Source organism: Rhinolophus ferrumequinum, chromosome 18, assembly GCF_004115265.2.
Source record: "Rhinolophus ferrumequinum isolate MPI-CBG mRhiFer1 chromosome 18, mRhiFer1_v1.p, whole genome shotgun sequence".
NCBI classification, from domain to species: domain Eukaryota; kingdom Metazoa; phylum Chordata; class Mammalia; order Chiroptera; family Rhinolophidae; genus Rhinolophus; species Rhinolophus ferrumequinum.
Window position 1 is genome coordinate 16,023,242 of NC_046301.1, and position 12,891 is coordinate 16,036,132.

A 12,891-nucleotide genomic window follows, 5' to 3' on the forward strand; every position below is an offset into this window, starting at 1 on the left:
CAGATTCCCTTTATCAAAATATCCCTGACTATATAAAAGGGCAACTACCCTTTTGCTTCCTATGACCCCTACCCTTCTTTCTTTTTCTCCCGACCCCCACTTGGAGCCTTCTAAATGCACATGTGGCCACATGCACAATAGCATTTAAGTTCTGTGGGGGCAGGAACCTTTTTGTTTTGTTCCTATTGCCTCTAGAATAGTGCCTGGCTCTAGAAGGCACCCAGTACATAGTTGTTAAATGAATGAGTAATGTTTTATTTGATATCAAGAATTGCATCTTTTGAATTTCTTGCTAATGTAAAAATACAAAATGTCCAATTGCTTGGAAACCGACTTTCTATATCCAGTATGTGGATTCAGTTATGTTCACTTACCACATTTTCTTAAACATTTTTGGTGAAGACATTATGGTTTTATGTTGATAAACATGAACCCAAATTTACATTTCAAAAATAAAGTCCATAGTGTGTTAAATAACCGTTTAAAAACTTACTCCATATAAATGCTGTTTATAAAGAATACCATTTAGTCTAATGTGAAATCTCTTTTTAGGAATTTTGGCTATTGATTTGCACTGAGTTTACTTTGTTTACCTTAATTTCTAAAGTAATCTAAATTTAAAAATAAAAAAAAAATTAAGGATTGTCCTCTCAAGAATGAATCTTAAGCATTTTATAATGTGGAATCATTGCCATCATTGTATTGATAATGGGCTTTTTTAATTTTTAATATAGATCTCTCTGCAAGAGTAGATGCAGTTAAGGAAGAAAATCTGAAGCTAAAATCAGAAAATCAAGTTCTTGGACAATATATAGAAAACCTCATGTCAGCTTCTAGTGTTTTTCAAACAACTGACACAAAAAGCAAAAGAAAGTAAGGGGTTGATATCCCTTCTGTTTTATGGAATTGCTGCTGATCTTTTTTGTTTAAAACTTGGATAGATTCCAGAAGTTATAGTACTTTTATTTGTGGCTTCATTGAATATTTATGAAGATAATGTCAGATCTAGGCAAAATTAAGAGCATAACAGAAGACGTCCATGAGTTTGTGTATTATGTTAGCCTATAAAAATGTGAAAATGTATTGTAGAGACTTTATAATTAGAAATGCATATATTTATGAAACTTGATAATGTTTTATCAAATTTGCTTTGATTTATAAGTTTAGCACTGTCTTTTATTATCGGCATAGTAGGAGATACAAGAAAATAACCACCATGTTGTGAAAAAGTGACCAAAATCATGTACTGAATCCCCAGTTTTGTGTGTCCTCTTGTCTGCCATCTTGTGCCTCTTCACCATTTGCTTCTTTCCCATTTTCCTGCCCCTGAAGGAGAAAACTGGTTTCACATGTGTAATAGCAATTTCAGTAGTTAATCATCTGTGAGAGTAACCTGAACTCTAATTGTTCAAACTTAACCAAAAGAAGATACTTTCTCGGTTAGGACTTATTTGCTATACAGTTATGCACCCACATAGTGACGTCTCAGTCAACGCCAGATTGCAGATACGACGGGTGGTAGCTGGTATGGCCTCGGTGTGCAGTAAACTGTACCACTAGGTTTGGGAAGTGCACTCTGTGATGTTAGCAGAACAGATGCCCCATGACCTTTCTCAGAATGTATTCCTGCCGTTACGTGGTGCCTAACTGTATTTAGTAATAAGATAGGATTGTTGGTTTCTCTTGAATCAATTGAAAACAGAGGCTATAAAAATAAAGACTCTTTCCTTGAAACTGAATCGTCAAATTGGAAAAATTTGTTGAAAACTTTCTTTTACGTAAAATAACTTGGTATCTGAAAAGACCTCTGGTTTTGTGGATGTTTGACAGAGAACATTTTGAGGAAAAGTAGAATTAGGATGTAAGAAGTACTTGGTAAACACTAGTAACCAACTGGGGACGTTTTGACTCCAGATCTGTGTCATCTCTGGCACAGAATTGATCTTTGGAAAACATATGAAAGTGGATTAAGTTTAACCTCACATAAACCATATCTAGAAGAGAAAAGTTACAAAGACTTTGGTCTTAAAGTATATTTATAGTACCCAGAAGATCAATTTTTGCAAAATCCCTTGTGTATTAGTATCAGAATCATGAATAAAATGGGAGAGTTTTACATGTATACTAATTGATAATATTCTCAGTATTTTATCTTACTTCTCCCAGAATTTTCTATTAACCTACTTGATTTGCAGAGTTTTAGTCATTCTTCAAGCTTTTAAAAATTTAGTTTGTAGATTCCATTTGCTAAGGAAATTGTCAAAAGTGATGTTAAAATGTTAAATAGAAAAAGAGTCACTATATAGCTTACAGTTACTAGATTAGGCCTCCTTTTAATCATGGAATAATCTGATGTTTGTATTGGTGTACGATTCAATGAATGACTTTAACTGTATGAGTATATAATAGTCATACTGCAAAACATTTTGCATCCTTTTTGTGACCTAATTTACAAACATTTAAAATTGTGTTGCAGTTTTGCTTTGCTGTTTAATAAAAAGCTGTTTCAGAGACTGTGTCGTGCCTAATTGCCTAAGTAATCAGTATATAGTAGTACAGTGGTATATCCAGGGTTGTTCAAAGCCACAAGAGAAGTAGCACAACTTATTTAAGTACCAGTTACTGGATGTTTAGGGGAATAATGTTTTTATTAAAAGAAATGTTACAGGATATTATCCATTAATTTGAAAAATAAAAGCAAGGAATTCAAAGAAGGATCCACGATCGCCAGGGTGCTTGTATTTTTTAGGTTTGGCTAATCTCCTGTAACAAGAGGTGGTGAAGAGTGATCAGTGGTAGGAAATGATATAGAAGTTTCTCTCCCAACTAACTGGGAGCACTGCAGGGTAGCCGACTGTGTCCCACATAATCACTCAGAAACTTGAAGATGGTATTTTCAGCCACAGCTTCCAAGTCACACTAATTATCACCTTTCTAATTTGCAGAAAAAGTGTAGAGGACACAGATGCAAAGTTTTCAAAAAAGCTACTAATTCTAGTAATATGTCTTCCTAGAGAAATAATCAATGGAAGCAAAGCTATATAAAAAAATATTCAAAACAAAGGAAGCTACCTTAGCCTGGTCAAGTTAAAAAAGTCTAAAAAGGCCAACTGAAAAAGCAAAATGCATTTATTTTTCTCCTTTATTAAAGGATAAAATTACAGTCATTAAAAAAAACAAAGTCAGATTAAGGTGGTAAAAGGAAAAAGCCATCTTGTTATTAAGGAAGACTGTTTTGTCTGCTGCGTGGATCTAGTATACGTATTAGGAGTTTAAGTTCTGGTTAAACCTATCGGCCACGATGCGTCCACAGAGGGCACACTCACAGGAAGCAGCAGTAGCTGAGGAAACTGGTTGCTCAGATCTTAACACTGCAAGCTCCTGGAGTTTAACCAAACATTAAAGTTAAAATGAATCTGCAACCGAGAAAGTAAAAAAAGCTGTAATCTTTGGAAAAATGTTCACATACAAGCTACCTATCAGGCAAGTTTTCCATAAAATTAAAGGATATACTCTTGAAATAGTTTACTTTCAGAAACATTCTCATCTAGAATAATTTAAAAAATGGTAATAATTCAATATGTCTGGTTCAATTAGACATCCCAAATACAAAGCAAGAAAGGGAGTCCTTGCAAGATGTGTTAGGTTCAGTTAGTATTAAATAAATACAAAGATGGTTAACTAGTAAGATTGGCACCACCAATTTATGAAAGTTCAGACCACCACCACAATGGAATAAAGACCTTATTTTCATCTTTAATTCACTCTCTGAAATAAGGAGTGAACAGTATTACTGGCTATGTTTGGCTTCCTTTAGTAAGAGGAGAAGCTAGAGGCTATTTTCCTCACAGGTACACTCTGCATGCACTATGGAGGAGGGGCTGTATGGGAACTTCGCTGGCGCCTGCCCAAAGGGGGCTGTATATATTCATGAAAGAATCCAAAATATTACCCAACTAGTATAAAGTTCTCTAGATAGTATTAGTTTTGTGGTCTCAAAGATTTAGGTCACCTTCCAAAGGATGACCTGTTATCCAAACATAAAAACTTAAAATATTTTAAATGGAACAACACAGCTCCATTATAATGTCCTGTGATTTTTGGTAACGACTACACTTTAAAAATAGGAGCAATCGTAATAGTTGCTGCTATCTACCTTACAGGCAGCTTGGAAGCTAGATGGGAGAATAGACTTAGAACAGATTTGAATTTGTCAGGAAAAGAAGACAAAAATACAAAGCATGATGATTGGTATCTATCAGCCATTAGAATCTCTTAATGATCAGATAAAATAGTTTAAAGCCCTCCCCAACAATAATTTACTTATTAAAGAGGGTATAAATTAAAGAAAAATATTTATATTTTCAAGAGCAATGTATACATAAGCAATGTGACTATGGGAAAGCATTCTGGCATAAAACAACTAAAAAATCTTGTTTTGATGCACCTATTTTTATTCAAATGTAATATATGCTGCACTAGTACCCAGTGATTCTGTGAATGACCTCATAGACGTTTCTGTTGTGTTGACTTGTGTGTCAACAAGCACCTCTTTTAAAGGATTCTGTAATTTAAGTGAACCGACCAGAATAATAATTTGACACAAACTAGGTAAATGTGGGTCATATACAACACTTTCAATTGTTGATACAGTTAAACAACCATACAGAAGCTTTATTGCATTTAGCTCTGTACAACAGAAAACACTCATCATAGAACTACCAATTATGTTGTAGTTTAGCTGTTTAAGAGGAAATTTCAATAACTGATGTTTCCAATGGCAAGGAAGCTGCTGCTTATTATTTTGCTCTGTACAAACCAAAACTATCTCCAAACTAGTAAAACTGTAACTTCTAATGATATTAATCTCTTAAATCTGATATGTAATGTGCCACTTTTATTCTAAATTCAAAGACCAGGTAACTTCCAAGTTTTTTCTTTCCTGAAAAGACTAAAATAGATGTCTGAAGAATAACATTGCTAAGATACTAGAAACAGGATGTGCAGACTGATTCCAGTTCAGTTCTGGCACACTGATTGTAGAATGCCAAATTTCTCTCTTGGGAATTAAAAATACTTAAATATAGGTTACTCCTTCCGTACTCGTCTTTTGCGTACTGACTTCACTGGCCCATCTCCAGATCCTGTGCTCTCATCTGCTTCCTTCATCTGGTAAAAAGAATTATGAAAATGTTTATTTTCACACAATGTGTAAACTAGTAGATAGTAATAATATATTTCTTATTCTCTAAAATACATGTTCTAACAATCAAATGCTATCTTCTATATGTTCCTTTACTTCATGCAGCTGATTAAAAACGTATTTAAATTGATGTGTTTTAATTTGTTCACCTTTTAGCATGATTACAATTTTTAGAATACTTATCAACATGCATCTGACAAGGAATACTGCTAACAATTCACGATTTTATTTTATGATTTAGAACTTTATCTCAATGTCATAGTTAATGAAAGGTAATACGGCATTTTCATTGTGGGATATTAAGCACTATTCATCACAATATTTCTGTAAGTAATGAATTGCTGTGCTGGTTTTACAGAGGCTTTTTCAGAATTTCTGCACATAGTACTTTGAGAAAAATTAGGAGAGAGCAAAGGGAACATCAAATTTATCGTCTGGGTTTTTTCTTTAATTTTTATCCTTCCAGAATAAACATTTATGCATAAATTAAACTTGTGTAACAATATAAAATAGTGAAGGTATTATACAAGAGTTATAATTATTTCTCAAGGTTATACTATACAAAAATTGGTTTATTTTAGCTCACTGACAAACATGTAAGTAAACTAAAAGACTGGAAGCTGGAAATAAGATATTTTTAAAGGTACACAAAATATTTTGTGAAGCAAAATGTAACTAGAATATATATTCAAATGAGTGACTGCAAGTACTATTATTTAGGGAATGACAGCTGAAACAATGACAGTTTAAAATGCTGTTCTGGAAGAAATTATCTTTACCCAGCTCCCTCAAAATACGAATATTCATACGAGATAATGATTCCCCCAAAACCCTTTAAAAACTCGCAAGGCAGTTAAGACCGGTAATCAGGTATACGTATTGAATAAGCTTTAGAAAACAAACAATAAAACAAGTTCATTTGGGAGATTTCTTCAAATAGAAAAATTAGAAAGTTTATTTCCTCACATAGAAACCGGCCAGGCAAAACTACTGTTACTCAATCTAACACTACAAGGTGTGATCAAACAATGTGGTAAATGTTTAAAAAAATATTTGTTACAGTAAAAGACACATTGCCATTAATCCCCCTCAAAATACGCCCCCCCTTGCTTCGAACACACTTATCCCCCCATTCTTGCCACTTTCTGAAGCAGTTCTGTAAGTCTTTTGTGTTTTTAGTTGTGCTGTCGTGGCTGCGTAGATGTCTTGAGTCATTTTGACTTTGGGGAAGAGCCAGAAGTCACACGGTGCCAGATCCAGTGAATAAGGTGGATGAGGATACATCATAATGTTTTTATTTGACAGAAATAGCCGCATACCAGAAGTGATGTGTGACGCGGAATGTATCATGATAGAGGATGATTTATGGCACACTTTAAAACACACCTTTGCTCAACTGTAACTCATACCCGACTGACTGCACCAAACAAGTTGAAACTTGTCACACACTGTTACTAAGGTTCCACATGCCACTTCCTGTATTGAAGATCCCTGCCTTTCCGTTGGATGGCACTCGACAGCAGCATTCACCGTATTTTGTGATCACAAAGGCTCCATGTTACACATCATTTCTGGTATATGGCAATTTCTATCAAATAAAAACATTATGGTGTGTTCTCATCCACCTTATTCGTTGGATCTGGTACCGTGTGACTTCTGGCTCTTCCCCAAAGTCAAAATGACCATGAAAGGTAAATGTTTGACTCGATTCCGGACATCCAGGCAGCCACGACAGCACAACTAAAGACAATCATGAAAGAGGACTTCCAGGACTGCTTCAGAAAGTGGAAAGAACAATGCGATAAATGTGTTTGAAGCGAGGGGGAGTATTTTGAGGGGGATTAATGGCAATGTGTCGTTTACTGTAATAATTTTTTTATTTAAATGTTCAGTATTTTTTTATCACACCTCATAGTAATGAGAATGGTGACTCTGGAGTAAGAATGTGCAGATCTTCAAAGGCTAGAGAAGAATTAGAGAAAACAGGGTTGGTATATGCTGGATTAAAAAAAGAAAAAGTTCTGGTTCTGATTTACACCCCAGATGGTTTCTGGTTCCATAATAACTGACTAAAAGAAGGCATTGTGGGAAGTTCTATTACACAGCAGGATGTAAAAAGAGGTAGACTATCAAGTTAATGGGAAAACTAGTTTATTAACGATTTGAGAAAAAACACTGTATCATGCACCAACTACCAAGTGAGTGAAACATTTCATATGTGGGACGTAAATTATTGAGACAATGAGTTTGTTTTTACAGTGGCTATAAAGAAAATCATCTTGTAATAAACAGAATTACCTTTTAAATATTCAAATGGTCTGTTTATTATACCTTCCAATATAATACTTTAATGGTAATGTCAATTTTTTATAGATGCACCTCTCTATATTTTGTAAACCATGGGCTTACTTTATACTGCTTTTATTAGGCATTAAGATGATATAAATTATAGTATTTTCCTGCCTTTTTCATAGGTACATTTTAAAACAATAGAGAGGCTCTTCTAAAAGCTGAGAGAACTATGGCAAAAATCCTTTATAAAACAGATTACTGTTATTACTGAAATAATGTTTTATGGATAATGATTATATATAGAAACTAGTTTATTTTCTGTTAAAGAGTTGCTTACCTCATCCTCTGATCCAGACTTATTTGATTTATTACCTTCTTCCTGTCCTTCTATGATTTCAATTTCTTCTTCACTCTTTTCCTGAGATTCACCTTCTTCTAGAACACAGATTTTATTAAAGGCAAAGACTTGATGAATTAGAATTTTGTTACTGAAAAGTATTAAATACAATAGGAGGATGTTTTTAAATTGCAATATTTAAAAGCAATTTCTTCCATTAGAAAAATTTTAAAAATTCCAAAAATGCTCATTATTTTACTGCATTTTATAAATAAATCAACATATTCGAGGAAAAGGACAGGTTTAAAGAATTCTTAAGCATTCAGTCTGTATGTAATATGAGAACCAAAGAACATATATGTGTGTGTGTTTTTTTTGAGATTATGGTTTTTAAGTCAACTGTTTCATTAACTACTAAGTTAAAAACAGTTCTCAAGACATAATTTACGTTGTACAGGACTCAGTCTGGAACTTGGCTTGGGATAACTGGCAAATTCAGTAGTTTCATTTCTACCTTGATGTGTATAACGTCTCAATGGTTCTTTAGTTCTGACATCTTTAGGAGTTTAGTGCAGGGTAGGAAGGGTTCATGTGATTCAGCAATCCTTTAAGGAGATTAAATTATTTGATATAATAAACTATCTGATAAGCAATAGCCATTGGAAGAGTGTGTATTGATTTTCTTGCTGTAGTCACCTGCCTTACACCTATTACTCATGCAGAGGCCATGGTCTAGACCTCCCATCTCATCTGCATTCTCGGAGGCAAGAAAAGTCCTTATGAAAAGCTACAGCATATGGGGTTCATAGATGCTAGGTCTTAAGCAACTGAACAATATTTAAATCTTTTTCTTCCTAGAAGACAAAAACTGAATCGGATGATGGCTGCTCAGGCAGGGACGACTACTCTGCCAAAGTCACACATTCTTGGGGATTCAGGTGGTATAAACTGGATAATAAGTGCAACAGGTAGTGCTCACCAGACAATCCTCTTTTTTTATGAGCTTTGCCCAGGGTCCCCATTATAAATCACTATCACTGTCTTACCTTTTTCAAGAATTTCACCATCACTTTGCTGTTTTTCCTCTACCAAGTCCAGTGGTTTCTCCAGGGCTGCTTTCTCTTCTTTCACTTCTTGTTCTAGTGCTCCCTTTGTTTGTGGTTTACATATGTCCATTTCTTTATAATCTGCATGTTCATATTTTTTCTGTGGTAGTTTAACATAAACTATTTTACTAAAAGCAAAGCACGGTTTTTAAAAAATTTTTTTTTTTTGCAATAACTGACATCATACACAATCAGTAAAAAAATTATACAAAATTTAGTTTATTACTTTTAAGAACTACTTGGTCAATTCATAGAACTCTTAAACATTTACAGTATTTTTTTTTTAAGTTGAAGGAAATTCATTTTCTTTACCTTTACTTTTCTTGGCCAACAAAATGAAATAATTAATGCTATTGGAAGCCCCGCTGTCAAAAGATAAATGAACCAAAGCCATGGGCGCTCTTCAGCAGTTGTTATTAACTGTTTAAATATACCAAGCTATAGAAAAAACAAGCATAAAAATATAATTCAGATTTTAAAAAACTTCATTAGGAAATACAGCCTACCAAAAAAAGAAAAACAACAACAAAAAAAAACAACCTTATTTTACCTACACATTTGATATTACAGTGATGAACTTGTTAAGTAAAAAAATATTTTATTTTCCTATCTTATACTTTGCAAAGTTTAAAGTTTTTAATTATTAGCATGTTTCACTGTTGGAGACTTTGTAGTGGAAGATTTATTACTACATAGGTGGAAACCGCTAACCTACCAACAAAATGATAATTTTCTGTTTTGGTAATTTCAGGATAGAATTACTCTTTATCGTTGTATTATCTGGCTTATTTATCAGTATACCCTCTTATAACTCATTCTGTACTTTTAAAAGACTTATTAATAAAATCAACCTGAAAATTTAGGCCTTGAATTGACACAGTGACACAGACCTGTAGACAAAGACTACAAATATAAATATTAAGTAGTCTCATTTCTATAAACAGCAAATAGGCATTAAATTCCATTAAGACTATCCTAATTTAATTAATGAAATAAGACATACATATATATAGTTCATTATATAGTTTATAATGAAGTTTACCGTAATATAGTAAAGCTAAATATTCTGTCTACATACATTTATTTAAGTACATTTCTTTAGCATTTAGTAATTATTGCATATTTATTTACCTTTTAGAGGACAATGCATACCTGTAACCAGGACCAAGTCCTATTACTACTGTATGGCCAGTGCCTACCTCATTAGCATTTGCGATCATTATTTTCACTCCCCAACCATCTGTAGCCCAGCGATCTGCTACTTCCTTTTCCGAACAGATAATAAAATTATCAAAGTAGATATCAGAGGTCATAGACCAAAGCTCTAAACCAAGAGCACGGAAAGAAGTCAAAAGAAATGGATGATCATCTTCAAAATAATATGGATTAGGAATTTTTCGAGGACTCCAAATTCCCTGGAAGAAAAATAATTTGAAGACATTTTCAAATAAAATAATTTCATTATAAATGTTACTGAAGAAGTAGTTCTGTTGAAAGAAATTAGCTATACTAACTGGAGAAAAAAGACAGCTTTAACTGATACCAATTCATTAGTAATTCACTGGAAATAAAATCTTGTTTCTTCTTATTCTGTACACAATGTTCCTACGAATAATACTGACTTTAAACTTCACCAAAAAAAGGCAAAATGAAAAACCAACGCGCAGAGAGTCCTAGTAATTAGATTTCATAAGTGGTACTATTTTAGACAAGTTTTTTACATGTAGCCAAGTTACTTAAGGCAAGATGTTATTAAAATTGCCCAAAACAGAGAGCTCACTGTCACTGTAGACAATCGTGAGGCGCTCCTTTTTACATACACCCATGACAAGCATCACTCATCAATCATGGTTGAACCTCAGAACAATCATTCAACATAAAAATCTGAAATGATTAAACTCAATCAAATAAATTCAACAGTATGGTCACTCACTGACTCACTCTGCCATCATATATACCTATTCTGTGCCAGGCACTAAGCCAGGTGCTATGGATACAGTGACAGACATGGTTCCTGTATTACGGAGTTTAAAGTCTAAATAAAGAGACAGACATTAAAGAAAAAAGTTACCAAAATAAACATTTTGTGATAAATGCTATGAAGAAAAACTACAGTGAGCAATTAGAATGTGTAACTGTGTATATATAATAAATCAGGAAATGTCAATGAATAATTAGAAAGATAAAACTGTGGAGTTAAATGCATAACAGGGACTTCTGCAAAAAGCTAGGTACCCTCAAGGGATACCTGATTCATATGAGGAAAAAAAATCCAAATTTCAATAACACCAGAAAGTAAGCAGCACATTAATTAAACACAAGCACTCATTACTAAAATGTACAATGTGAGTCCTCTTGATCAGAACTTGTTTTTATATATAATTCTAAAATAGAACTTTCTTCTTAAGTGATCAGCAATTGATTATTAGGGAAAGATATAGTATGAAGTGACTGATCTCCAGTTCTTAAATTTATTTCCCCAGAAAATTAAAGAATGCTTTACTTTTTAAATATATATTAGTTGGAGTCTATCTTCTTTGACTTCTTACGATAGCTGAGGCACACTGTTACAAGCCAATTTTCTAAAGTTAACATAACATTATCAGTAACTAGATATGTAACAAATAGCACAACATTTTTGACTCTACAATGGGATTGGAACAGTGGTTATTACCTGGTAATTAGGATTATCTATCATTGGAGGTCTCCACACTCCCTTGTATTTTGGGTTATTTATCATGGGAGGCTTCCACTCACCACACCCTATCCGACATGCTGGATTAGAAATACGAGGTGCCTCCCATTCTCCATCCATGTCTTCATTCCTTAGGATATCAGAACAAAACAAACACAATAACCTCAAGTCTCTCCTGTCACTCATATACACTAGTAACAAAAAAGCAAGTAAGAAACATATGAAATTGACACCTGAAGATGGAGAATGCTTACCAGTCATCAGGTTTCTCAGCATTAGGATCTGGAATAAATTTTGGTTCAGCATCAAGCCAGCCATCAGGTTTAACAGCACTTAAATCTTCTATTTGGGCAGGTTCACTTTCATCCCTGTAAACACAGTATTTTGTTAATTATTAATTATTCAAAAAGTTTAAAAATGCACGTTACAAAATTCAGAAGGTACCAAAAGGTATTTCCTACCCTTGTCTTTGAGCCCACCACCTCCCCATCTTTCATCCACCTACATCTTTTACTAATTTGCCATTTTTTTTTGCATATAGTCCTGTTGTCCTCTGTGCATACATGCACGTATGTATATATTCTTTTTTACACAAATGATAGCATTCTATACATAGTATGTTAAATGTTGCTTTTGTTACTTAAAAACTCATTCATTCATCAACAAATACATATTGGATGTTAACTATGTATCAAGACTGTTCTAAGAGCAGACTTTTATATACATATGTATCTGCTTCATTCTTCTTAACAGTTGCATAGTTTTCTATTTTGTGGATAATAATTTATTTAGCCTATCTTCTCTTGAGAAACATTTGGTGTTTCCAAGAAATTACTGTTACAAATAATGTTGCAATGAATATCCTGGAATACAGTATAAACTAATAAGAAATTGGCCTTCTGTCAGCTATATAAATTTAAAATATTTTTCTAGTTTCTCATGTATTCTTATTTTAGTTTATGGTGGGTTTTTTGTTTTTGTTTTTGCCACATACAAATCATTTATTTTCATGCAGTTAAAATTTGTTAATATTTTTTTTTATGATTTTTCAACTTTCTGTCATATTTGGAAAGGTTGTCCCTACTCTTTTAAATTTTAACTCTTTATTTAATTTTAGTAATTTTTATTTTCATTTAGAAAATAACACAGTAAATTCTAAAGTACATAAACAATCATAGTATGTACTGAATAGAATTACTAATATAATTTTTATCTTTATAGACAAGTAGAAATTTTAAACAAGAGGCTATGCTATGAC

The 12,891-nt window shown here is 33.1% G+C and overlaps 2 protein-coding genes across 6 annotated transcripts in view; one reads left to right on the top strand and one right to left on the bottom strand.

Annotated features, from left to right (window-relative positions):
* The window catches only part of SCOC (short coiled-coil protein), a 63,935-nt gene extending 61,422 nt beyond the window's left edge, over positions 1–2,513 (top strand). For all 3 annotated transcript variants that reach the window (XM_033134549.1, XM_033134550.1, XM_033134548.1), the window contains one exon: positions 735–2,513. In XM_033134549.1, coding sequence (XP_032990440.1) covers positions 735–877 — 143 coding nt within the window. In that variant the 3' untranslated portion in view covers positions 878–2,513. The remainder of the gene's footprint in view (positions 1–734) is intronic.
* A 122-nt stretch (positions 2,514–2,635) lies between these two features.
* The window catches only part of CLGN (calmegin), a 45,183-nt gene continuing 34,927 nt past the window's right edge, over positions 2,636–12,891 (bottom strand). Inside the window, exons 9-15 of one of the 3 annotated variants that reach the window (XM_033134547.1) lie at positions 11,888–12,001; positions 11,613–11,763; positions 10,138–10,353; positions 9,251–9,376; positions 8,879–9,038; positions 7,833–7,927; positions 2,636–5,169 (exon numbers count right to left, since the gene is read on the bottom strand). In XM_033134547.1, the coding sequence (XP_032990438.1) occupies positions 5,089–5,169; positions 7,833–7,927; positions 8,879–9,038; positions 9,251–9,376; positions 10,138–10,353; positions 11,613–11,763; positions 11,888–12,001 (943 nt within the window). In that variant the 3' untranslated portion in view covers positions 2,636–5,088. Of the gene's footprint in view, positions 5,170–7,832; positions 7,931–8,878; positions 9,039–9,250; positions 9,377–10,137; positions 10,354–11,612; positions 11,764–11,887; positions 12,002–12,891 lie in introns of all 3 variants that reach the window. The other 2 variants (XM_033134546.1, XM_033134545.1) reach the window with 2 other exon arrangements.